The 27217-nt window shown below is 39.8% G+C and overlaps 1 protein-coding gene across 2 annotated transcripts in view; it reads right to left on the reverse strand.

Moving 5' to 3' along the window:
• Nucleotides 1–675: 675 nt before the first annotated feature.
• IPO5 (importin 5) overlaps nt 676–27217 on the reverse strand; it is a 34279-nt gene continuing 7737 nt past the window's right edge. For both annotated transcript variants that reach the window (XM_082218572.1, XM_082218573.1), the window contains exons 6-26: nt 26371–26475; nt 25582–25704; nt 25369–25489; nt 24441–24528; nt 18988–19094; nt 17866–17990; nt 17696–17785; nt 17442–17615; nt 17117–17335; nt 14972–15055; nt 13532–13664; nt 13330–13451; nt 12721–12817; nt 10932–11104; nt 9716–9827; nt 9080–9135; nt 5817–5939; nt 5011–5230; nt 4604–4832; nt 3130–3271; nt 676–1405 (exon numbers count right to left, since the gene is read on the reverse strand). In XM_082218572.1, the coding sequence (XP_082074698.1) occupies nt 1319–1405; nt 3130–3271; nt 4604–4832; nt 5011–5230; nt 5817–5939; nt 9080–9135; nt 9716–9827; nt 10932–11104; nt 12721–12817; nt 13330–13451; nt 13532–13664; nt 14972–15055; nt 17117–17335; nt 17442–17615; nt 17696–17785; nt 17866–17990; nt 18988–19094; nt 24441–24528; nt 25369–25489; nt 25582–25704; nt 26371–26475 (2730 nt within the window). In that variant the 3' untranslated portion in view covers nt 676–1318. The remainder of the gene's footprint in view (nt 1406–3129; nt 3272–4603; nt 4833–5010; nt 5231–5816; nt 5940–9079; nt 9136–9715; nt 9828–10931; nt 11105–12720; nt 12818–13329; nt 13452–13531; nt 13665–14971; nt 15056–17116; nt 17336–17441; nt 17616–17695; nt 17786–17865; nt 17991–18987; nt 19095–24440; nt 24529–25368; nt 25490–25581; nt 25705–26370; nt 26476–27217) is intronic.

The following is a 27217-nucleotide window of genomic DNA, read 5'->3' on the forward strand; positions in this document are numbered from 1 at the left end:
ACAAAAACAAGTACTGTGAATTTTTAACTTAAAATATATTGTGGCATGAGTTTTTGTAGGTTAGACACACCTTCTAGATTCTATGTTACTGTAGTCCCTTTATGTAGTGTTTCAACTTTTCAGTTTCAGTTGTCAAAGTCAGATTGAATTCATTTACAGTGCAATCATATGTGTGCTTACTTAGATGTAAGTCCCAGTGGTTTTGAGTCAAGCATAGCTCTTTCCTGTTCCTTGGGACACCATAGAACAAAATCAAATACTTAAACACTGAAGATCTTATATTAAAAAGGCCCATAATGAAGCACTTTGCAGAACAGTGCTTAAGTCACATCCCCCCTATCAAAACATGTCACCAATTCCATTTTGAAATGAAGCTTTGTATGTGTGCTGATTTACAAAGACCGGGAAATTCTATTCAGCGATCATTCTGTTGCTAAAATGCACATCTCAGAAAATATGGAATCAGGTCAAAACAAGCAAACAAAGACATATGGAGAACATGAAAGTACCCTAAGAAGTGGATTCTTAAATCTCTACACACGGAAATACGAAGACTGAAAAAACATGATTACAGACCAAGCATTCTGAGCGCGACATGTTGTACTTGGAAAAGTAAACAATTATTTCCACTGAAGGCAAACAAGAGACCACACAGCATTGGACTTTTACACAAGCTTTGATTGTATTTCAATGTCATTTATTGAAGGAGTGGATGAGATACTGTCAGACATGCCAAAGACACTTCACATTCAAGGGCTGAGAGCTCAATGGCTTTCTTCATTGAGTCGCTACACAAGCCTGTTTCAGAGAACTGAATGCGATATCGATGAAGTCTTCATGCTCGATGTTGCCGTCAGTTTATAGTCTTTTAATCTACTTGGTTTGGTGGGCAGAAGGGTGTTTCCTACCCTACAAAAATACTCACACTCCAATACATGTTAACACTAGAGGGTAAAAATGCCTGTAATCTGTTATAATGGGTGTCTACTGAATACCTGGTCTTAAAAGCTGTCTTAATTAAGTTTATGCTTAATGGAAATTCAACTTGTTTCCCTTTCACCATCATGTGGTTGGTTCATACCATTAGAAAAATACTCTTCAGTGCTACTGCAGGTTTTACAGGGAGCTCCTTCAGTGCTGATGGGTAGAAATTCATTGCAACACCATTTGAAACCGTTTCTTCCTGCTGCCACTGCTTGTAGGTTGCAGAATGGCCTACATGCACTACAGTTTTCTCTCTTAAAAACAAAACAAAGAAACCTAAACCGAAGGGTAAATGTTTATTTGGAGTTTTCTTGTGGATGATAATTAAGGCCCTTTACGCAGAGTTCAGGAGCTCCTGTATGGCTGCCTGCTGTTCTGCATTGAGCTGAGATATGCATTCTGTCCACAAACCTCCAGAAGTCTACAGAATGAAGGAAAAATAGTGGGTAAGTTAAACATGTATATTAATAGGTACCCAGTAGGAGCTTTAGAAGACACCCCTGCACACAAAATCTTTCCCACTCTTAAAAACCTTCAACTTCATTTTGCTAAGTGTGCTCAGGTGTGTGGAGGTAAGACAACATTAAAAAGTTTAAAATGAGTGGACTGGAACACAACAGGTAAAAAGTACTCAATACAGCTAAAATAATAAGCATTGCTAACATTCTTTTAGAGATTCACTTTCTTCTGGAACAGGAACAGAATCAGAGGCTCTCTAGAAGATGTTACTGGATTTCAGATTCCATTAATCCCAGCCAGCATGCCCAGTAATTAAGGAGCCTGTGAGTTGGAATTCAACAACATCTGGAGGGCCACAGATTCCCCATCTCTGTTCTAGAGAAAGTATATGGTGATTCTTAGACACAAGACTGGGAAGACAAGGAATAAATTAACCAGAGTAAGAAGGACAAAACCACAGCAAAAATGTGGCAAGCTGCTTTCCAGAACCTCTCTTTCCTTTGGTTTTTGCTGAATCGCAAGATCTGAAATTTTATTCGTCTTATCTTCTCCCAGGAGAGTAGATTATGCTTTATAACTCTACTAAGACGTGTGCATTCCTTCTACTATTTGCTGCCTGTAAATTGTGTTTATATGCCACACAAATCTGAGCAAGCTCTGGGCCACTGGACGGTGGCTATCATTCAAAATGAAATGTCTTCCAGTCAGAGATACTGCCACTTTGAGGGAAATGTTACAATTCTGACAAGTGACAAAATAACGTCACACATCAGCCTGGTTTGCATGTCATGGTAAGCCAGCATATGGCTTACCGTGACAGCTTGCCATCTGCTTTGCTCCTCTCTGAACTTTTTAGGTTAGTGCAGAACAGCAGCTAAGTCAAGGTTTGGCTCAGCATATCATCCCAGTTTACAATTGTGGTTATTATTATTATTAATTATCCACCTTTCACTCTTAGGGTCCCTTGGCAAAGTCACAACATTAAAACACAATATTCAAAAGAGTTTAAAACAACTTAGTCACAAAAATAAGGTGGGTTTTAAAATTTCACCCCAAGTGTCGAATGCCAAGGTAAAGAAGTGTGTCAATAAATAATAATAATAATAATAATAATAATAATAATAATAATAATAATAATATACCCCGCCCATCTGATTGGGTTTCCCCAGCCACTCTGGGCAGCTCCCAACAGAATATTAAAACACGATAAAAGATCAAACATTAAAAACTTCCCTAAACAGGGCTGCCTTCAGATGTCTTCTAAAAGTCAGATAGTTGTTTATTTCTTTGACAGGGAGGGTGCCACTACCAAGAAGGCCCTCTGTCTGGTTCCCTGTAACTTCGCTTCTCGCAGTGAGAAAACCGCCAGAAGGCCCTTGGAGCTGGACCTCAGTGTCCGGGCTGGACGATGGGGGTGGAGACACTCCTTTAGGTATACTGGGCCAAGGCTGTTTAGGGCTTTAAAGGTCAGCACCAACACTTTGAATTGTGCTTGGAAACATAAGAGCTCTTTGCTAAGATCTCTTCTCTTAAACCATGACCTATAACCACAGGAGAAACCCTGACATACCTGCTGTACTGGAAAGCACCTGTGATCTCCTTGAGAGCTCACACATTTGTGCTAAGCCAGGGTTTGGATGGGCGAGATGTGAAAATGCAGACATGAAAATATAAATTTGCATTTACCTGCACTTGCCGAACTACGTTAGCCAGTCGTTTGGTGCATGGATCTCCACGCTTCATAGCTTCGTTCATTTCACCATCCGCAATTATACTGAATATTTTGGGCAGATTAGAATTGTTGGGGCCCAAAACAATGGGATGATTACTGTTGGGAAGGCAAAAGAAAATTAAAATTAGCTAGCATCAACACTATAAAGGTTTCTAGGTACACAACACAACAGCTTTAATGGAGAGTATTATATTAAAATTCCAGGTTGCCATGATTGGTGTCCTAAACATTTTCTGTTCTTCCCCCCTCCTTTTTCTGATTCTGTCTTATTTTCTAGCACACCCTGGAATCTCCCTAGTTTGCCCTTCCTTTTTTCCTAGCAACCAGAAAGCATCTTTTCTGTGGTGGGCTCATCTGAGATCAGGTACTCCCTAGGAGTTATTTTCTGCAGATGCTGCAACACAGTAAGTGAAAGTGGGTGTTATTTTCTAAACATATTCAGGATTTTGATCTCTGGATGAAGGAAACGAACTAATCTAAACTGGGTTAACTACTCTAAATTTCATCTACCTTATTAGGACTACCAAAACAGTGTAATAAATGTGCAATAAACATTTGAGGCAGGTTTGTTCCCGTTGATACCCAGCAACACATTAAACTATCACTCTTTACAGATGTTCCATAAGGATCTACCATGTTGTACTAATATTTATTATGCTACATACGCATACAACATAAACTCAAGATAACAAATATATGTAATATGCTGTGTGTGGAATTATTAACCTGGTAACAGGGTCAAATATGTTAATTGGCAGCTTATTTTTTTAATAGTAACTTTATGTGAAGCCCCTCTAGGAAACTCTTTTCTGCTGTACATTTTTAAACTTTAAAAAGGTGTCAACGTTAACATACAATTATTGTGTTATCATGGGCCAAAGACATGAGTGGAACTCTCATCTCTTTATTTTGCAACTGTGGCACTGAGGAAGTTAATCCTTTTCCTTATTGGTACACCATGGCAGCTATTTGCCAAATAGAAAGAGAGGTGGGCAGTATAATTATTAATCTCCATTGCCTCGACTTGTTTGATTAAAAGTGTGTTCACTTTTTTTAAAAAAAAGTTTGAGATAATACATGAGGGTTAAAACTGCAGACACTATATCAAGGGTTGTTTCATTTTCACATTTGAGGAGGACAGTCGTACCTTGGTTCTCAAACGGCTTAGTTGCCGAACAAATCGGCTCCCGAATGCCACAAACCTGGAAGTGCCGTATTTTTCGCCCTATAGGACGCACTTTTCCCCCTCCAAAAATGAAGGGGAAATGTGTGTGCGTCCTATGGGGCGAATGCAGGCTTTTGCTGAAGCTTGGAGAGCAAGAGGGGTCGGTGCGCACTGACCCCTCTCGCTCTCCAGGCTTCAGGAAGCTATCCCCCCAGCCTGGCAAGCTCCCAGAGCGATAGCAAATGTAGAAATTTTCTTCTTACCTCTCTATTAGGTCACACAAATAATTGAAAGTATGAACAGCTTCTTCTTTGTCTTCATGCAGTGGCAGCCATGATAACCAATGAGGCAGCACTTCTTCAACATTTATACAGTCAGGCTTAAACTTCATGATCTTCCCAACTGCTGAAATGCAGTTTTCTGTTGCGTTGATATTTTCTTTGGTTTTGGCATCTGCTGATTGAATAACTCTCACCAGCAATGGAAGGGCCTCTGGTAATGCCAATATTTTTGGTGGAGGAAAAAAAACACACTGCATTATAATACTTGAATTTTTTTGGCAAAATTACACTTTCAAGTAGAGCTGTCAAATTGGCAGCCTGCAGGCCTGAACAGAAGGTTACATATGCAAAAGATAAAATATGTGCCAGATAAATAGCATGTAAGATACCTGTGCAGAAAGGCCGATAATTGTCCCCGCCAAATTGTGCCATGACGCCAATACCATATGCAGCTGCTTGTCTAACCTCTGGGCTGTTGTCACATATTGACTGTAGCATTGGTCTCAAGAAGTATTCCGCATATTTGAATGATGATGGGCTGCAGTGTTCTATAACATCATCAAAAATGCATAAACCCCACTGCCTGTCTGGCCATGGCCTATGTGGGCACTGTAAAGGGGGAAAAAAAAAAACATAATCAGCGTTCCTTCCACCTATTTGAAGGTTGTCCCTTGTCTTCCCACCTCAATACATCTAGAACTTCTTTAGAAACCCAGATTGCCCTAGATTCCTAATCTACCAATATGGTATGCCCAGCCCTAAAGACTTGAAGAGGTTTCATATCCATATTACATATCCATATTACGGGGTCCATCACCCTACATCAGTTAGATAATTAATTGCTTCTTGAGAAAAACTAAAGTACAATCTCACTGTAAATATGCCAGCACTATTTACAAAACAAAAACCTATCTTCACTGCTCCAAGTTACTCTTTACCCTTAATATTTTGCTATTCCTCCAATATTCCTCTTGTTGCAGTGTTTATGTCTCTGTGCAAATGCATATACCAGCATTGCATTTAGCGTCAAGGGAACAGCTGCACAGAATTATATCCAATAAGCAAATAATTTCTTGTACCTAAGCATCATTGTACAAGGAGACTTCCCTGACCCATCCTCCCATAGCTGACAATATTAATTTGAGGGTCCTCTGCACCATTCTAAATAAGCCTTGAGGAGCTCCAGGATACTTACAATTAAGTTGACAATTTGTGGTAGTAGCTGTTCAAACCATGGTAACACCTTTGACTTGTAACTGCTGAATATTGAGTGCAAAATATCTGACACTTTAGTCAGAATGTAGACATCGCTGTCGTGCTGATAAAGGGGGGAAAAAGCAAGGGAATCAGTACCTACCATTTGGATGATGTTGAATGATGGATCTTAACATTTTTTACAATTTCAGGGTGGTATGCAATGCTGTCTGCCCACTTACACAATGGGACTTCTGCAGCTCCACAGGGTACCCCTTCCCCCAAATATCTGCTTGAAGGTTTATCTACTTGATGGAGCAGATTAGGGGGCTGTAGGGGGAGGTGAGGAAGCAGCCCTGTTGCATGGCCACATGCCTGCTCATGCTATGTTGGGCTCTCACCATCAGACTAGAACTAACTTGGCATTTTCCTAGCAGTGCCATCTTATGGAAATGGCAGGGAGAAGAGAATATTCTAGGCTGAAAGGTATTATATCACTCATTTTATCTAGGTCAGCATTAGTTTTTTCTTCTTCTCTCCCACCCTCAACAGACCCTGTTTCTCACAGTTAACACTGTTTGCTATAGCCCTTTTCCCCACTCACACAGCTACTTCCTATAGCCAGCCATCTGCATTTTCCTACACTGAAGCCCAAGCCCAAGATGTTTGATTTCCTTGCTTCCACAAGGGGTCGCTGAGCTTCTACAAATGCTTAAACTGCAATATAGTAAGCTGCCCTCCAAAGAAGAATGGTAATTGGTATAATCTTGCCAAATGGGAAGGAAGATCTTGCTACACATCAGGTGCAATTGTGAAAAAGTGTCATCTGTATTCACCCTCACATCCTCCCCTCACATTAAAATAACTGCCATTTCCTAGGTGATCTCACCAATTCTTTTCAATCCCAGGGCACGGCTGGGAGGCGAAGAATGCATCTACTGTAACAAACAATATGCATACTCATGAACCAGCCAGGACCTGAAATTCAGTGACTGCTTATATAGTAATACTAATACTTTAGAACTGACTGCCTTGATTTCGATACCTACTGCTTAATAAAACCAGTTAGGCTTTCCATGAGCAAATAAAAGTATCTGCATCAGTTTGTCCAAACATGAGAAGAATTTAAACTACAGCTGAATATTAATCTTGCAGAATGCTTGCCCAAAATGTGACTAAGTATCCTTCTTTGAAATTAGCTGAATGTCTATCCAATGAACCTTCCGGACCTCAGCGAAGGCTTGACCAATGTAAAGGAAGGCTGATGGTACTTGTCCTGGTTTTTTAAGGTTTGTGACTCGAACCCTAGCCCTTCCAGCACAGACAGTCCCTCATCCATCAGAAGAAAATGGGGGGAAAGGGAACAGCCCTTAGAAAGAAAAGGCCAGGACAGCTCCTACCAGCAGCTTTACATTGGAAACCAATGAAATGAAGAAAAAGAAAACAGCCAAATGAATATTCACTTGGGAATTTCTTTCAGAGACCACTCTGCAAGATGGGTTATACTCCTATCAAAGTTGTTTATTATTTTGCATTTACACACTAGTGTGCTAACATTTTGAAATACTAAAAAACTGATCAAGACTGCATCTAACACCTGCTTTGGAAGAACTCACCTGGAAAACACTGGGTTAACTCTGCCCCCCCCATTACATAACCCCAATCCCAGTTCAGCTAAGAAATCTGCAGAACCACCGATTGAGGCAGAACAGCCCAAGCTGCCCCGTCACCCAAAAGCAGTGCCATTACTGTACCCTTTCACGACAACTCCCTGGGCCACGGAAAACAAAGACCCAACAAGTGCTTTTTGGAAGGGAATAAATGTACCTTGACAAAACCAAGGCAAGCACTATGAAGGAGAGCCCTGCAGATATTGTGCACAGAATTAAACTTGGAAATAAGTATCATGGTCCTAGGCATGCCTTACTCCACCATGATGAAGATATCAACGTTTCTGTCATATTAATCCACAACCAGAAAGTAATTCAATATCTGATCTGAAACAACTTGTCATGGACTTCCTTATGCATGCTTACTCAGAAGTAAACCCTACATCCTACTAAGAAGTCCCCTAAAATAGTTGCTGTTGGCAGGGCTGCAGGGGCAGTATTTGTCTGAAACTTGGTTCCTAAGACTGCTTACAGCAATGTATAATAAAAACTAAATGTAATATTTTAATGGATACCAGATAGTTGCCACAAAGATGGGGATGCTGCGACCGCTGGCAGATTTCAAGCAAATTTGTGGTTGCCAGATCCAGAATCTCATCCTTAACATACATCCCAAGGCAAGGGATATTACCCCTCTCCTTCAGGGTTACATTTCAAGATGGAGAGGCAACGCACCCTGATAGCCTAACCCAATTACAGGGACATTCATCTGTTCAAAGCTAGAGAGGAGTCTTGGGCTGTGCTTTGGTGCAGAGGCGTTCCAAAGTGCATCAGAAACACAGCGACTCCGCAGGAAGGCTGGGCTTCATTAATTTGCTTCTGAGTCTCTGAGGCAAAAACAAGCTATGCTTCTTCCAACCTTGAAGTCACTGGAATTGTGCAGCACTTTGGAGGTGCTCTGAGTGCTTCCAGGGTGCGGCGCCAACAGTGGGGATGATTCCCCATCCCTATTCTCCAGCTCTTGAAACTGGGAGGAAGCCTGGTGCCTATCACCCTTGCCAGATGACAGTACAATACTTGCCATGACAAGTGGGATTGTGGAACCCTGGGCACCAGTTCTCCAGGACAGGGCCCCATGGAACAGTATCAGGAAGAGGTGGCCATGTTCATGTGTGTGGTTGTGTACCGTCAATTTCCTGTCCTAAGATCAGTAAGCACTGGCTCCATCAAGTCCGGGCCAGTCCTACACTGTTCCCAACATGATCTGGATGTTTCTGTAGATTCAAGGTCATTGCTAGGTCTAGAGTCCTACTGAAAGAAACAGCCTGTGATCTACTGCTATAGAAGATGTTTGGAAGCAGGCCAGAAGGACGGTATGTTCCCCAAAACAGTCTCCCATCAATAGTTACTCCACAATCTACTTTCTTCCAGCATGTTGTGGAGTGGCACCTGAGAGAATCTAGAAAGTTTGTCTCCTTTGCACTGCCTACCCAAGACTATTAGGTATTTACTTGATAGAAGCTTCCCAAAGAACATGAAAATTATCTGCAAATCGGGCATGAGGAAAGGCGATAGCACCATTTCACACTGTTACATAATATGAAATGGCTTCTAAGAATATTCTGTTTGTGAAGACAACCAAGAGAAGACTTACTTCATCTTGCAGTGACTCTTCAACTTGCTCATCGTAATCTTCATCTTGCCTTTTCACTAATTAAAAAGCAAATTGTTAATGTATTAGCATGGCTGCTTTCAGAAATGTTCAGGCTTGCTGCAAGAAGAAAGCTGTAGAAAAGGAGCAGAGGGCAATTATTTGGTAGATCAACCCAAGGGGCAGGAGATTTGCTCTAAAAGGGATAGAAGGACCCTTGGATGATGACGTGCAGGAATAAATGGCAACCTATCCCGAGACAAGTTAAGGTAGTTTCATGTTTCTAGAATTAATTTTAATTGTTCTTATTCAGCTTGGAAATTCTGAATATTCAGCAGCATATTAAATATATGTTTATATATGAAGTATATAATCATACTAAAATAAGAAAAAAGCTGTATCAAGCTTTACTAAAAAATATTGCTGTAGCTACTGAGATAGATATAGAATTATCATATTGTTTAAGGAATTTAGTGCTTTCGTGGGCTGGCACTTGACAACAGTGTTTATCAATAGTACAGGGGGTGGTTCACCATAAATATTACTTATTTACCTCTTTTTTGTGAACCAGTTAGTTAAATTTAGAAGCTGTGCCTTGAGAAATATTTGGATGACATTAAGCACCTTAATTAAGCTTACCTTGCCTTAATTCTTGATTTTTAAAGTGCTCTTCTAGCTTTCCTTTCAATATTCCCCCAAGTTCTTCAAAGTGTTCATTGTTAAGGCAGCCATCTCCCATTACTTCAATACACTAATGAAATAAAAGTTCATCAGCTTGAAAAATGATGTTCAAACAATTTCAAGTAACACTTTCCAAAACACTCTCTATATAATAATATAAATAACTAATCATATTCTTTACATCCCACCTTTCCTCCAAAGAACTCAAGCTAGTGTACTTGCTTCTGCCTACTTCATTTTATTGGCTATATTACAAACTTTGTGTAAAATATTAATAGTATGAGCTTTAAATAAATTAAATTTCCCTTTTATTGCTTTTAGATTATGAACAAACATTGCCACAGGCACAATCTTAGAAAAGTCATTCCTTCTTGTGAAAGAATTGTCTTCTCAAAGATTACCCGCTATGATTGTGGTCTTTTTAAAGTACTTGCATAAAAATAAATTTTAAATCAATCAATCAATCCCCAACAGGGACTTTCCATGCGCTAATCTAATCACTTAAATTGCAAACTAAATAAATATCTAAATCTACCTAATTTGGATTACCAGTTTTTAATGCAAGGCTAGATAGGTTTACCGGTATATTCTTGTACAGTAAGAAAACATACGGTTTTTGTTCACTAACCATTTAAACTTTAACAACCTTTCGCTGTAGCATCAGTTTTGTAAGAAAACTAGCAAGTTTGTTTGACAATTTGATGTCTTTCAAAAGAAATTCACAAACAAAATAATCTCAATCGCAAGGCACCTAAAGTCGATTGCTAAATATACTCTGCTTCACAATGCTAATACTGCTCTGCCTTTGCACAAAAATTCTCAGACAATAACTGTATTCTTGGTTTGAAAGATTGGGAATATATAAGGATCTCCAGGTTCATCCTTCCCTCTTCCCTTCGTCTCCGTTAGAGACAAATAGAACTTTTTACTTTTAGTTAGTGCTTAGTGCTTTGCTACAAAAGGTGAATATTTCTAATTGCTTTTTGCAAGGAGGGGGAGTGTGGGCCTAAGGCTTATAGTTACTTGCACCTGCTTGTCCAAATTCAGATAAAACCTGAGCACTAGGACAATATGAAAATTATTAATTTAAATTCTCTTTTATTTCTCCTTACTGAAAATATAACATTTTCTATTCAGAGACAGGAAAGGTAGCTCATGCAAATTAAAATATTACCTTGGCAAAAGAATGCATGATTTCTGACAGTACATCTGAGTCAGGTTCTGTCCCTATGGCCTTGATAAGGGCATCACACATAAAATGCCACATCTGGGTGAGGTATTCTGGGCCACGAACTCTTGCGCATTCCAGGAGCAAAGGCATAGATTCTGCAGCTGCCACACGAACACGTTGAATTCATTAAGGTAAATGACTGCCAAACATTTTTTTTACCAGTGTCAGACAACCACCAACCATATATCATATTTTTCGCTCTATAAGACACACCAGACCACAAGATGCACTTAGTTTTTGGAGGAGGAAAACAAGAAAAAAAATATTCTGAATCCCAGAAGCCAGAACAGCAAGAGGGATCGCTGCGCAGTGAAAGCAGTGATCCCTCTTGCTGTTCTGGCTTCTGGGATAGCTGCGCAGCCTGTATACGCTCCATAAGACGCACACACATTTCCCTTACTTTTTAGGGGGGAAAAGTGAGTCTTATAGAGCAAAAAATACGGTAGTTTCCTTCTTGAGGCTATGATCGAATCCCACTTTCCCCAGTTCAAAATCCTAGGACGTGATTTTAAATTACAATTAAGCATAAAACATTATATATCTGTTACAATTTGATTCCACTCAACAAAGTAAAAAACAAACGAAGTATAGCACATTTTTAAAAATCTGGGTAAACAATATTGATTCCTGGATTACATTTTGGACCACATGGAAGGATAAATGGTATAGTGCTTAGCAATTTTACATTTGAAAAGGTGTTTAAATATTGCCTATCCTTTCAAAATGAAGGTAAATTAGTAATACACCTCCACATAATGTTCAAAACTGGTGGTGTGATCCTTCAGTGTTGCCTTAACTGAATATAGGCCTTTGCATCACTGAAGCTAAATCAGAATCCTATACACCAGGGTGTGGATACCCCCCCCCCCTTGAGGACCACAACCCCTTTGGTGAAATTTGTTTAGGCTGCATGTCAACACTGGGCGAGACTCAGAACCACTCACTCAGAAACTCCCTCCCTCTTACATACAACCCCCTCTTCCCAGCCTAAACAATTAGGATTAAAAATTAGTTTCCACCAGCACAAGCTGTTATTGAGCCCAACTAGTATATGTGGAGAGGAATTTTGTGTGTGTGTGTGTGTGCGCGCACGCATGTATGTTACAGTGCAGGGAGAAAGGAGATTTAACTCTTCCTTTCTCAGCTGTGATGCTCCTCCTTAAAATCATTCCCATGTGGCAATCAGGCTTACAAAAGTTCCCACTGGTGGCATTAATGGAAGTAGTTATTTTGGAGGCTGTAGGCTGGGTGGGGAGATCATAGGTCACATTCAGCTTGTAAGCTGGAGATTCCCCATCCCTAAATATGGAAAGCAAGGCAGAATTATGCACATTTGCCACGGAAAAGCCTTAAAGAAGAGGGGTACCATTCTATCAGCCCTTTTAAGAGTCTTAATATGCTGATTCTGTAGGAGTTCTATCCTGCCTCAATGACAAGATCTTGCAGCTCTTCCAAATAGCTTACAGCAGTGGTTCCCAACTGGTGGTCCATGAATGCTGGAGGTGGTGGTGGTCCATAGCACCATTCACGCTACAAAACCTACCACAGAGATATCAATTTTTTGAAAATGGGGGGTCTATGACATGGCTTTTGAAAAGCAGGGGGTTCTAGTACTTAGCAAACTGGGAACCTCTGGCTTACGGGATGACATCAAAGTACTTGTGAACATTTTGCAGGTTATAATATTAAAACTTCACAAGGCATTTACAGACACATTCTTGTAAAAGGATATCATCATGGAAATAGAATTTTAACAAAGGAACCATCAGTTTTACAACTTGCTCTGTGTACTCCACAAATCCTTCTTTCAGCTCTTTGGCATAGCAAACCTAAAACAAAAAAATGTAAGCAATTTAGAAAAGGAATACTGCTGTGCAATTATTAAATGACCATCAGGTATATTGCGAAACAATTACGCAAACAGGAAAATTACACCTACAAAGATAAAGGAAAATGGGACGCTCTTGTGTCGCTTGTGATAAGTTGGTGCACTTTGTCTGATTAATGCATTCCTACACGTCTTTGACTTTACAGAACAATTAAATCTTTTAACAACAATAACATTCCACAAGTGTTATCTAGTCTGTCCATACCCTTCCTTCACTAAAGTTGGTCCCACTTTCTCTTCTCTATTCCCAAGGGCAAATGCTCCCTATTATTAATAGCGTGAAAGAGCCCACTGAGTCACCAGGCTATTCCACCCTTCTTGCTACACCCTCCTAAATTTTAATTGCCCATGAGCCAAATTCAGCTCCTGAGCTGCAGTCTACTCCAGCTTCTGGGCCTCCATACTGCTGAATACTGATTTCAGTTCAAACCGTGTGGTCAAAATAGTACCCACCAACATCTGGCATGCAGTTGCTTTTTCTTCAAGGCCTGCAGTCTTGATACCAAAACTCTGCTGGTCACCCAGATTTACAAATTCCCAGCCATCATCGTCACTCATGTTCTCCATATCTTGTGCTATCAAGAGAGAAAACGATTAGGAGAGCTGTGCCCTTCCTTACAGCTAATTTAAGAATGGAATAAGTCTCAGAACTTACTGTCAAGGAGAGCCACTTCGGGCTTAATTGATGCAGTTTTCATTAAAGGACCCATCACAACAGGGAGGTACTGCTGGAATTCCTTTCCAAGGATCTTGCACATTCTAGCCCATGCAGAAATCATATACGATATCTGAAAATTAATAGCCTTAGTTTACTTCTCTTTTCTGCAAGAATACTTTCTTAAAGGTTGCATTACTGCCTGTGCTGAGCAAAAATCAAACCCATCTTAAAAATTAAGTCGTTCAGATGCATCACATTGACGTTAGGAATTATTTTCTACAGGCAACAGCTGAGCAGTAATCCTTAGCATTTCAAAACTGTAGTTTTGAAGATTTCTAGGGGGAGCTTTCTAAGTCCCCATACTGCAGATAGGGGTGAGGCTGAAAAAGAATAGCTTGCCCAAGGCCATCTAGTAAGCTCATGGGCAGAGGTACGATGAGAAGGGAACATTTCATCTCGGTAGCCAAAAGCCACTCTCCCATTACATAACAAAAACTGCAATCAGCTGGAGCCACAACACTCAGCAGGAAATTAAAAAGTCAAAACTTTTGACTCCAGTCAAAAGTGGTTTCTGAATACTGCATTGATAAAGATGTAGAAAAGTACCACAGAACTGCACCACACCAGTGTTATAAACAAAGCACATTCCTTATCTGGCTTCCCCAGTGAATCCTATTTTCTGTATACGAACTGTCCCTATAGGCAAGGAATGTGACTATAGGAAAAAGTGACTCCAGAGAGCAGTGGGACAAGTGCAGAATGCAGAAGCTACTGCAGATTGGAACTCACAAATCACCCAGTAAAATGATGAATGGGGTTGGAGAAAGGTCTCAGATTTTTTTCCATCTCATCTCCGCTCTATCACACAATGACCCTTTAGCTAGTTTGGTATAAAGCTAGCATTAGTTCCGCAGCTTTTCCCTTCTCCAAATACAACCAACTGGAAAAAGGCAGATTTGGGCCACTTACGTACAGTGAAATCTCGAACCAAGCTAAAACTAAAACCAAGTCACATTGCCACAGAAACCTTTTAATCTACAGATCCTACTAAAAATGCATGTGGCAACGGAAATCTTGGCCAAAGTATGGATCAGCTTTCTAAACAGCCACCGCCCTGACCACAGGCATGAGATACTCTAGTACAGTGGTGCCTCGCAAGACGAAAATAATTCGTTCCGCGAGTCTTTTCGTCTTGCGATGTTTTTCGTCTTGCGAAGCACGGTCCGTCACAACTGCGCCTCTTCAAGCGGCTTTAAGAAAAAAGCGCAAGACGTTTTCGTCTTGCGAAGCAAGCCCATAGGGAAATTCGTCTAGCGAAGCAACGCAAAACCAAAAAACCCTTTCATCTAGCGAGTTTTTCGTCTTGCGAGGCATTCGTCTTGCGGGGCACCACTGTAATAAGGTGCTTTCAAAGGTAAAAGTAATGCTTTGACATACCTGAGGGTCGTCATCTTCCAGGTCATTGAAGTCAGTCTGTGTTTTCAGCAAGAGCTGCATCACATCTGATGCATCCTGCATGAACTATAAATAGGAAGAACCAAGAAATCATGTCAGGGCGGCTAAATAGTTATTTTCTAAGTAAAAAGCTTAATACTTTTGAAAAGATACTCGTGGTTTTAAACTGGTTTCAATCAAAGAACGTAAGAACACTGCAATGAAGTTATGAACATTTGAAGTGACATCGAAAGCAGTGAAACCAAGTGCATTCAGATGCTGCTTGCTGCTAACTTGTATATTCATTCAAAATTTCAGAAAAGAATTGTAGCGCCAGATGGAAACAGTTATGTAATCCAAACACCTGCACAAATGCAACAGTCGCCACACCAAAGCAGCTTGAATGGATTACACTTCAAGACAATAGTTTCTTATAAGAGACCAGAAAGGATATGAGAGCACCACAGTAGTGTTGCAAATAAACATGGGTTCACCATCCATATTAAACTGGAGAGTCCAGATCAGCTACAGAAATCTGACACCACAGGGAAGAAACAGGATCTATCTATTTGGCCTCTAAGAACCTACTTCATTTAGAATGCTAGCTTTAGATTAGTCATTTAGGCTATCTTAAAAACCCTGGAAATCCCAGGAGAAAATGTGAGTTCATGAGTTATTACAGAGAGAGTCTACTACATACTGAAATACAGCAGAGAACAATAGTCAAACACATAAAACAACCAAATTTATTTTCAGTTTGTGTGTTGAACCAAAGATGAACTGTTACAGAAGCTCTGCTAATGCCATCTTGGTAGTCAAGATAACTCTACAATTAATTGGTAGTTGTTGTAGCAATGAGCTCATAGATGCTATATTCACTTGCTTTGATATAAACTAATTGGCTTGCTTTGATGTTATCCTTATCGGTGGGCTTTGGATCCTGGGCTCTAAGCCCAGAAAGGGGAACTATCTGTAATAGTTGGGTATTTGCCACCTATGCCCTCATCTGGGAAGGGGGAGCAATGGGAGATCCTGGGCAGCATGATGCATGTTCTTTTGTTTATAAAGAATGTGGGCACTTTTGCTTAGGTGCAGACAAGTCATCTCCTAGCTGTGGACTCCATCCCATGTCTGCAAAGGCTAGGAGAACTGGCAGGCTGATAAGAAAGTTACAGACCTATAGCTAAATAAAGAATTAGAACTGGTCATTCAGATGTCTTGGGCAGGGCTGCCTCCTGACACCAGTGTTGCTGCTGCTCGCTAGGACAGGGGTGAGATTTTGGGCTGAAAAGGCACACAGAGAGAGCTGTCAGTGCCTCCACACAACCCTTACTCTGATGCGTGACAGCGATGCCAGTTTCGGGAGTGTGGCTTCACAGCACCGCCTCACCATGCCAGCTGCTCCTGGCTTGAATACAATACTGTTCACTACACAATGAAAGAGCCAGAGGATGACTTGGGCTCATGGAATCACTCCCTCCCCACTCCTGCTGTGTGACTGAGGACGAATTTGGGAGCTTTTACATCTTTTCAGTTAACCATGGTTTGTTCCATCAGCTATCAGCTGCTAACACCAACTATGCGCAGTTTGAAACAAGACAACTTCAAACCATAGTTTCTGAAGCTGGCTTTCTGAAATAACATTGTTTTAAGCGCATGCAGTGGTTTACAGTACATAGGAAACTGTGGTTACATAAAAAATAGATCAAAAGCTTCACGAACCTTCTCCTAGCTATGTGGGAGGAAAAGAGGGGAGCATGTGATCTTCGGGCTGATCATGTTGCACTAAGACAGGGGTACAAAACTTTTTGAGGGCTGGAGGTCACAATACACAACTGAAAAACTGGGAGGGCGCCACTATTGAGAACGCTCTCTGCCTGGCTCCCTGTAACCACTAGCAGTAGTATTAATAGTCAGCATACATTAATAACACAAGCGCTTGCTACATCAGGTCAATGGCCCATAGAGTACAGTATCCTGCTCTCATAATAACAAACCCGATGCCTATGGGAAGCCCAAAAGCAGTATCTGACCGCAACAGCACTCTACCCCCTTGTGATTCCCAGCTGCTGGTATTCTGGGATATTTGAGCACACAAAGCCATTTCCCATGAAAACACAGGTGCTTATTTAATTCTTATCAACTTACCTTTTCTTTACCTACTGCAAGGCCAATTAAGCTGATGCATTCTATGGTTTTCCCTCTCAAGAGTCTAAGTTCCTTCTGCACAGCATTCTCAACAATGTGTTTAAGAGAAGGCATAAATAAATCATAGTATGGAACAAACTTTTCTTCTGCTGTATCAGCAACTGATGCAATGGATGTAACGACCTGTTCCAGAACCAACTTAGTGCCTTTTTCAATCAGCTGTTGGGAGAAAAAACATTTTTTTAAAAAAGGTCATGAAATCTCAAAGCAGGATTTTAGTCAAACCAATTCTGCTTTCAAACCATCCTCCAGTTGATTGTCTTACCTCCTGCAATTTTAATACCATAGTGGAATGAAGATGCTTCACTAAGTTATCTAAGTAAGGAATAAGCAGTGATTTGGGACAGTCTTCAGTGAAGTTGATCAGAGCAGCGGCTGCATGAGCCTGAACTCGCTGATTGCCTTGGTCTTCCATGGTCTGCAGAAGAGCTGCAATTACCTACAACACAGATTGCTACTGTGAGTGAACTGTCTCAGAATGAATTTGGCTGATACTGAATTACATAGCTTTCTACTTGCCTTCTCATGGAATTTTTTCTGGAAGCCTGGTGCAAAGTCTGTAGCCATCTGGCCAATTGCATTGCAAGCTGCATATCTTACTCTTGGGTGCTGAAATATTTAGCTTTGATTAATAAATTCATAAAAGAATCAAATGCAAACTTTGAAGAAGGCAAGTGCTTTCAACTTACAGGGTCCTGAAGAAAAAGCAAAACCAGGTTAACTATTTCATTCAGAATCCCCTCCATCTGTTGGTGACAGCCTTCGCCAATAGCTGAGAGAGCCATCAAGCCAGCATGTCTACACTTCCAGTCAGCTGCATTGAAAGATATTGAATAGAAGCAATATTGTTTAGTAAAAAGCATACAGAAACTAGGAATAGATTTTTACACATAACACGAGTCTCTTCAAGCCAATTTCAGTGGCTCTCTCTCTTATTCTAAGCTGTGAATACAACCTTCATCCTTTCTCTCTCAAGCTGCACATTGTGGTTTGAGATCCTGGTTCGTAAGCTGATATTAAGGAACCAAGGTCTGCCATATCAAAAGCCACAAGCAATGTGAATTGGGAAAGGGGAGCACATGCTTCTTCCAGTGGTTTAAAAACAGATTTTTTTTTTCCTTTCCAGAGGTCAGGTGCTCTGCTTTTAGCAGTATTTCCCCCTCCACAGATTTCAAAGTATATTCTTGTAAATGAAGATCAGCTGTTATAGCAACTTCCGATGGACTTTGAAAGCTGTCAATCACATGTCATAATTATGACATCAGGTAACAGATTGGTGGTCTTGCCCACAAGCTGAAAGTTAGCTCACAGGAGCCGGGAAAAGTACGGATTTGACTCGGTCTACTTCTCCACACCTGCATTACAGCAAAGGTTAGAAAGCAAGGCAGGCAGATGAAATCCTACTACCCATTTATTTGTTTGGACAAATAAGGAGAATGACACATTGATACTCCTGTTCACACACTTGGGACACTCCTTGAATTGGAGGAAGGGTTTACAGTCACAATGAAGAACAATCCTGGATTGCAGAACAGAATCAATCCTGATGAATCTGTTCCCAGAACCTTTAAATATTAGGAAAAATTAATAACTCTCTCCTCCTACAAGCAATAACTGCACAAGAAGCTCCTACTAAAGATCACTCAGAACTGTTGCTGAAAGAACAAATTGCACCTTGCCACTGGCTTCAAAGTTACTTAAGCCTGTCTTTGATAGCATTTTTCACTTGTTTTAACAGCTCAGCACCAGAAGCATTACCACTGATTAGCATGTTGTAACATCTGCCTTGAGTCCAAAACTAAATTACTTACGATTCTGAAGCATTTGCATAATATGTTCTTTTATCATAGGCAGGACAAGTTTTCCACCAAGGCCACAAGCCATTCTGTCCAACGCACTCTCACCAGCAACAGCATTGCTAAAGTAAGTTTGTAAAAAAATAAAAACCTGTAAGTCAAAATTTAGGATAATAGCCAATGCATTGCATCCAACTAAGTCATACTCAAAGCAGAACCTATGAAATCAATGGGCTTGCAATTTAGCCTTGACTGACTTTAATCTGCCAATTTCAATGCAATCTCCTCCAAGAATGACTTAACTGGTTCCAACCCAATAAATTAAGTACTCAGTTGAATTCCTTCAGACATGCTTCCTAGTATTTTTGGTTTCTCAGGAAAACAATGTGTACTTTATCCATTAGATGCAAAGTAATTAAGAGGCACAGCTTTCATGACACATTTTAAAATTCAAATTGATTTTGCATTAAACCCACTTTTGTTTTTAATATAAATTCATCAAGACATTTAATATGCTGAATTTTATATTTCATACTGGGAGATGGGCTACGCCCCCAAAGTCAGCATATAAATAATAAAAATTGGCTTCTGGTTTCAGATGATGGCATAGTCACATACTCTTCAGTTACTCCTGCAATTGTGGGCTTAAACATAGCCTGATAATTACACAAACTGAACCAGTGGGCTGAAAGCAGGTGATTATTTTTCAAAGAGTGATTTTCTGTGAGATGATGGCATCTAAAACTCAAGTGCATCTGCCACGAACCTGAAGGCCCCATCAGCCTCTCACCAGGCTGCAATGACAGTGGGAATTGAAGATTCTAGAATCATAGAATTGTAGAGCTGGAGGGGACCACAAGGGTCATCTAGTTCAACCCCCTGCAATGCAGGAATCTTTTGCCCAACATGGGGCTTGGACCCACAACCCTGAGTTCAAGCATCTCATGATCTAATGACTGACCTATTCCAGTAATGTCAATTCTCAAAAAGATGGCTGGACAATAAAAGCTATAAACGCCTATTAAAGAATCTGTTGCTCAGCTTCATGATTCTGTACAGAGCACTGCAGCTAAGCTTGATCAAGCAGAATCCAGAATGTCTAAATTGGACGACAGTGCAGCTGCATATGACACATCAATGGCGACACTACAAAAATCTACTTATGTGATGATGGCTAGAATGCTTCAACTTGAAAGCGGCACACAAAAATGCAATATGGATTCTTCACAATCTGGCCAAAAGTAAGATCAGCCCGTTAAGTTCATTGAAAATGTTTTATGAAAGATATTGTCACTAACTGACTATCATCAACTTGGTAGAGATATTATTATCAACTTGGCTCACCAGATATCAGCCCTCTCTTTACAGGTTACTGATAAACTTTGCCAATTTATTGATTTTTTTAATTATTAATTTTTTTTACATTTTAAGTTAGAGAGTTTCTGCTGCAATGTGCCAGAAAGGGGGAACTTCGGTGAGGAATGAAACAGCATAATATTATGCTATTTGCACATTGCACAAAAGAGACTCTAATCAACAGAGATTTTTAATGAAGCATGGCAACAGGAAATTATTTACTTGGTAAGTTTCCCTGATACTTTTTGCTTTTGTAACATTCATTTTTCATCCCAGTACAAAGCAGAGGAACAACACATCATTGGAATAAAGCCAACACTGGATGCAGAGTGAAATGTTCCAGTGCTTTAAGGCCTTCTCTTCTGCTATCGCTGCTGGACTGGAGATACTAATTTGAAGTGATTAAGGCTTATCTTCATTGCGAAGGCGTACGTGGCATTAAATCGTGATGTGACTGAGGACGTTCCTCCAACTTATAACTGTGGCCTTTTTATTATGCTCTTACAGATTGTTACATATTATTAATGTTTGTATTCCTTTTTAAAAAATGATACTTTATTATGAAATAAAATAAATAAGAGAAAAAATTGGGTAAACAAAGAAAAGGTTCACTGCCATTATCTCAAAACAAAGTATATTCTCAAGGGACTACAGAATGAATTAGATGCTACAACAAAAACCGACCTGATACAGAAAAAATACAGATGTTATGAATACCAAATAAAGCCATGTCTCCTCAGGGCTTCCATCATTCTGATTGGCCTGTCATATGAGCAGCAAATGTATAGCTGCACCCCGAGATACCCTTAATTTAGGAGTCAGTTTCTCAAAAATGAGAACATTACTTTATTGAACCAATATTTAAAGAAAAACCTAAGGACTCCTTCCATCAGCAGCCCTGCGATATGGTCAAACAAGCACTGACTAATAGAAAAATTGTAAGTGGTTTGCATATTACGTCTGTAGTCAACCCATACTTTTATTGCAGTATTGGATTCCAGTGTGTTCTATTTTTGTGTGTGAAAAATCTAAGGAGACAATGGGATTGGTGAATGAGGTATGCTGTTATCAAATATGAAAGTTGGGAGGGGGGGTTGTCCTCCCTTTTCTTGGTTTTTGGATATGCATTTTTCTACTCCCCCTGCCCTCTCTTTTTTTGATTGGCCTTCCCAGTTTTTACAGATGGTGTTATGTCAACGTTTACACAAATTGCCTGTTTAATCTGTTTGCTCAGCATGGATACATACTATAGATATTTACGTTATAAGGATATTGTGGTTTCTACACTGTAATATAGATGCCTGGAAAGTGTCCTCCTAGATTATCAACAAATACACTGTCTTTGTGATTTATATGGATTTTTAATAGTGTTCCATGCCTGAGCGTTAGGAGATTTTATACATGTTGTGGTGGGAAAGAGTAATAAGTGTTCCAAACATATTGGTGACAAATATAATACTAGTAATGTAACCATCATATGACTTTAAATTTTGCACATAGAATGTGAAGCATATCCTAAAAAAAGAGAACAGGTGCCCTCTAAACTCAAAAAACTTAAAGCTTATCTTGTGGTTTAGGGGACTGTGTGCTAGTGGCCATTTTAAGAATTCTCAGGATGTGGCTAATTTTGGGATCTAATGATTAAAGAAGAAAAAGACCTATAGCACCTAAAAATTTAGCAACTAAAGAGACATAACATACATTGTCTTGTCAGTTACAATTTGACCCATATGCACGTGACAAATTATGGGGAAATTCTAATTTTAAGATAGTGGCAGTTTTTGTGTGGAAGAAATAGGTTGACTGAGAAATTTATACAGCTGAAAGGTTCAAATGGGAGAATTTTTGTCATTTTCAATACTTTGGTTTATATATCATTTATTGGAGAGTGCTGAACAACAATATCTTCAATTACAACACCTGTTGGTGTCTATTTATAAACCAACTGCTTTGAGTGCTTTGGCACCTCCTGAATTGTTGGAAGGAATTACTGGATCTTCCCAGAAAGTTAAATCCACAACTACTATTTATAGTTGCTTATTGGACCTTTGTAAAGTAGATGCTCAGATACTTTGGAGTCTCAGTCTAACCTACACCACAGGGTCGTTGCTGGGATAATATGGGGAGGGGGAGAGGATATGTGCCATTTTAACCTCCTTGGAGGAAAAGTGGGATATAAAATGTAATGATATAAATAGATTCCAAACAATGGAAATTGCTTCAGAATCTATACAGAATGTTTCTTTAGATTTATAACCGAGGTGGATGCAGCAAAAATGTTGTTTCAGGAATATTAGATTCCACAACATTTGTAGAGGAAGGCACTGTCTAATACAGCTAGATGCTGGAGGTGCAATGCTGATAGACCTCAGTGATATGTTCTTTTTAGTCTAAAGCTAAATTTCATATAAATTTTGTACTGGCAAAATCAATCTGCAGGTGGTTTTTTTTACTATTTTTTACTGCAGGTGCTGTATTTTTAAACTGTATTCCTATGGTATGCACGTTAATAGCAAGACAATAAGTGGATATTGTGAGCACTTATGGTTGTCAAGAGACATACAGCTTGGTCCTGGAAGGATAAATGCTCACTGTCCATTGTGCAACGGTCTGAGAACTTACAAGGCCCTTGCTACATTTGAACGTATTTTACATCAATGCCAATTTCATGCAGATAGCTATTTGAACATCTGGAGGGTTTATATTGAGTTATGTTTCATTTTAGAGGGAAATACTAATGGCCTTTGAATACTGACAGTATATTGTTACTGCATTATTTTTCTGCCCTTCAAAAAATATTTTTCTTTGTTACACATGATACTTAAACAAACGCTGAGCTCCTATTAAAGGTAATAGGAGATCAAACACAGTCCATGTCTTACTGTTCGCAAAGACTGTTGTAGTCATGAAGTGGCCAGTCCTACGAAGTATCTTTTATTTAGTTTATTTAGTTTCCTGCTCCTATACAAATTCTAAATGGTTGAAATCTCAACATAAATTTACAGTTACAGTCTTTAAGTAAGCTTGAGTACACTCCAGCATGTGAACAAACTGCTCTAGTAAATATGCCATTTATTTTTGGTTTCTGGCATACACATAATTTACTAAGTAGTTGCCAAGAAAGCAAAAGATATGTTCTAAATATAGCAGTGTGCTCCTGGCACATTGTAAACTATACTTTAATGGCTATATCAATAAATGCGAATAAATCACTTAAATAAAAAGCTGATGTACAAATCGGAAACATGAAACAAATTACTGATATGCATCAACACACCAATCTACCTTATTGTATTCTGAGTTATCCCTTTACAACTAAATTCTGTGCAAAAATCTGGGGTTTTTAAGGTGAGAAAAGTTAAGCACCATTATTTTCTTACCAGCATCAACCTAAGGACTAATTATGCATCACTTTAGCTCCCATTTGAACACCTTTGCATGAAGGTGACATTTAAAACCTGGCAGCTCAACGCGGGGATGTTGCATACACAGGTAATGGTATGCAAGCCGGCAGGAGGTGTGGCGATCACACAGGGTCCCTGGACGTTTCACCGTCTATTGATCCCTGTGCTACCACTTTATTTCTCTCTGCCACCACCCAGGCCCTACCTGGTACAATACTGAGTCCAGTCAGGTTTAAATTGAAACATAAACTTCTGTTTATTTATTGCAGTTTAACAAGCGTGTGGTTTCATAAACAGTATCAGTCAATTACAATCATAGGGTGCCTATCCAGACCTATAACTTCCGCTACCTGCTCTCACTCACTAAACCACCTCTCAGATATTTGTCTTCCTAGCTCCTGTTCCTGACTCAGCTGATTTCGCTACACTAACTCAACCTACCCCCAGACTCTATCCCAATTCACTCCCACTCCAACCAACCACCCAAGTCCCAACAAACTCCCCCTTCGCCCCTCCCAGAGCTGGTCTTATAGTCCCTCTGACTCCACCCCCCGGGTTCTGATTGGGTAACTTGTTTAACTATTTCACCTCCAGCACTCTCATATGTTAACGTCACAGTAGGTACCAAAGAAAAGCTTACAATGAAAGGAAGCCCTTGAGAATGGCAAACCATATGATATTTTTCTTTTTTAAAAACAACTTGTTTACCTGTCAAAGTCATCGTCTTCTAACTCATCAGAATTTGCCCAGTCTTCATCTTCTTCTAGGTCAACCATCATTGTTAACATCTGAGGAACTAAGGAAATTAACATTGCTCAATCTACAGAAAAAGGTCTAACAGAGATCTGACTGCTCATGAACAGCCACCTCACATCCCAGTAGAATTCATGAAGCAATGTGGCACTTGTCCATATTTCACTCTGCCACAATACGTACCAACAGAGTAATTTTGGATTGTGAGGCACCAGTTCCGAATTATATCTGTGCAATTGCCCCACAGGGAAGGATTATTATAGCACATGCTTTGCGTGCAGAAGGCGACAAGCCAAATCCCTGGCATTTCTACCTAAAAATGGTTGCAAGGTAGGAAGTGGGCTAGATGTACCGTTGAACTGACTCAATATAAACTAGCTTAATATATTATTATTATTATTTAAATTTGTATACCACCCTATACCAGCAGATCTCAGGGAAATTCACAACATAAAACCACAATACAAAAATACAAAACACATAATAAAAACAAAATCAAGAACAGCCTATTAAGCCGCTCTTGGGTCACAAAAAATCAGCTCACAGGCAGCACTGAGAATAGCTTCTTAATAAGCATGTGGTGCCCATATTAATAAAGTTAATGAGTGTTTTATTTTTGCTTCATGCTGGCCCCATTTTAGATTCAACAGCCAGGGCTGCATACTTGACAGAGTCTTATAAAAAAGGCAAAACACCGTCCTTCTGGTTGTTTGGGGAGCAGACTAGAGTAGATCAGTAGGATTTTGGCTTCTAAAAAACAGCTCTGTGACTACTGTATAAGACCAGCGCATGTATCTTTTACCTAATCTACAAACCTATGTCACATTAACTGTTTTAATTCTAACTGAGAAAAAATATAATAAAAGACATTAAATTTACTTACTAGCTTGTGCAACAATATTGATATGCCTTCTAAGCATAGCAGCTGCGGTCTCAGATAGTGTAACTATTACTTCAAGAGCCAGTTGGCGTTGCATGTTGCTGAGATTAGTATCTGCACACAACTGAAAAAGAAAGATATTTAAGTATAGTACTAAAAATCAGGCCACCTATCTAATCAACCAAAACATGAATTGGGATGGGACAGTCAACTTACCTTCAAACTTAGTTGCAATGTAGGTTCTAAGTGTGGCCGTAGATACTTTGGAACCGTATCTGCAATCTCTACAAGGGACTTCAGTACCGAATCATCATTTTGGTAACAGGAGTCATTTACCGCCTAAAAGAGAATTCAGTTAATACCCTTTTCACCTGTAATTCACATTCAAATCCAAGCACTGTGTTAGGAAAACACTATTCAGTGCTTCAAGACACTGCAACCAAAACACAGAACCAAAGACTAGAGGACATACTGGAGAACTCAAAAAGTGGGAAATGTATCTTGTCTCATCGAGTTATTTCAAATAATTTCATCTACTAAGACATATTTTATTTGCTCACATTGCTCTTTTCCCTCTCAATCTCCTGCCTGGTGAAGATGCAACACCACCTGACCTCTTAACTATGATTAGGAGACTAAAAGCCTACAGGGTGCTCTTTAGCTCTCTCACCTCCCACCTCCTGTGAATAATGTTTTTATTGAGTACACCACGTCAATGGCTCTATGCTGTGAAGTAGTCTTCACAGTGGATACAGTAGCTGCCCTTGCACACATTACGGTAAAGCTCAAATTCAGGAAGCACGTAATCTGTATTTTAGGCATTTACAGTGTATTATTTATTAGGCTATGCCTTGTATTTAAACTTTTGCTACTGACACCTAGTGTACTTGATGCTCACACTAGAATTCATGTATTATTGACATGGAAACAGCAACACTCTTAAAATACAAGCCAGAGCCTATAGGAGGTAACACACTTCGGTCAACTTGATGGATGAGTTTTTACCTGCAGGATTCCTGGAAGTAAGTCTGCAAAATGTTTTAGAAGAGGAAGATTTTGCTCATTAGCAAGAACAAATGCAGCCGCAGCCCTAGCCGACAGTGTCCTGATCTAGAAGGAATATAAAATAGCAACATCAGTAACATACAGTGTTCCTCAAACTTTTAAATTCATACTTGTATGTCAAAGGTACTCATAACTTTTGCACTCACACCCACTCCCTCCTCACCAGATATTTATGTACAGAGATCCAATACATAGTATCAGTACTAAAACTTTATGCTCAAAAAGCAAGACACCGTGTCCTCCTAAAGCAGTAAACTAGAAAACATCCTCAGAAGAAAGGATATGCTCATCCTGAGCTTCCTTCTTCTTATATCAGGTTGAGATGATGCAGTTAAGTCCAATTATGTTGGACAAACACAACTTATTTAGTGGTTATAATACACCAGCTTTTTAGGTCAAAGGCCTGCCTGAATAAAAATGTACTTGCCTGTGGTGAAAGGCGAAGGGGCTGAACAGATCCCTCAGAGACTGAGTAGCTAGTTAGAAAGGTTCTCTCTTTAGTTCTTGCCAAACAGGCTTCAGATGTTGGCAGGATAAAAAGAAGGGTCTCTCAGAAACATCTCATATAGGAAAATATGGTGATTAAGGTAGTTTGGTCTCTAGTTGTGTAAGGGTTTGTAGGTCACAACCAGTACTCTGAATTGTGTGCAGAAACAATGGTAACCAATGAAGGTGTTATGAAGATAGGAGTCACATGCTCCTTATAAGTGTCCCAAGTCAGTCTGGCTACAGCATTCTGAACCAGTTTCCTAATGCTCTCCAAAGGCAGCCACATAAAAATAATGTT

Source organism: Podarcis vaucheri, assembly GCF_965113315.1.
Source record: "Podarcis vaucheri genome assembly, chromosome: 4".
Taxonomy (NCBI): domain Eukaryota; kingdom Metazoa; phylum Chordata; class Lepidosauria; order Squamata; family Lacertidae; genus Podarcis; species Podarcis vaucheri.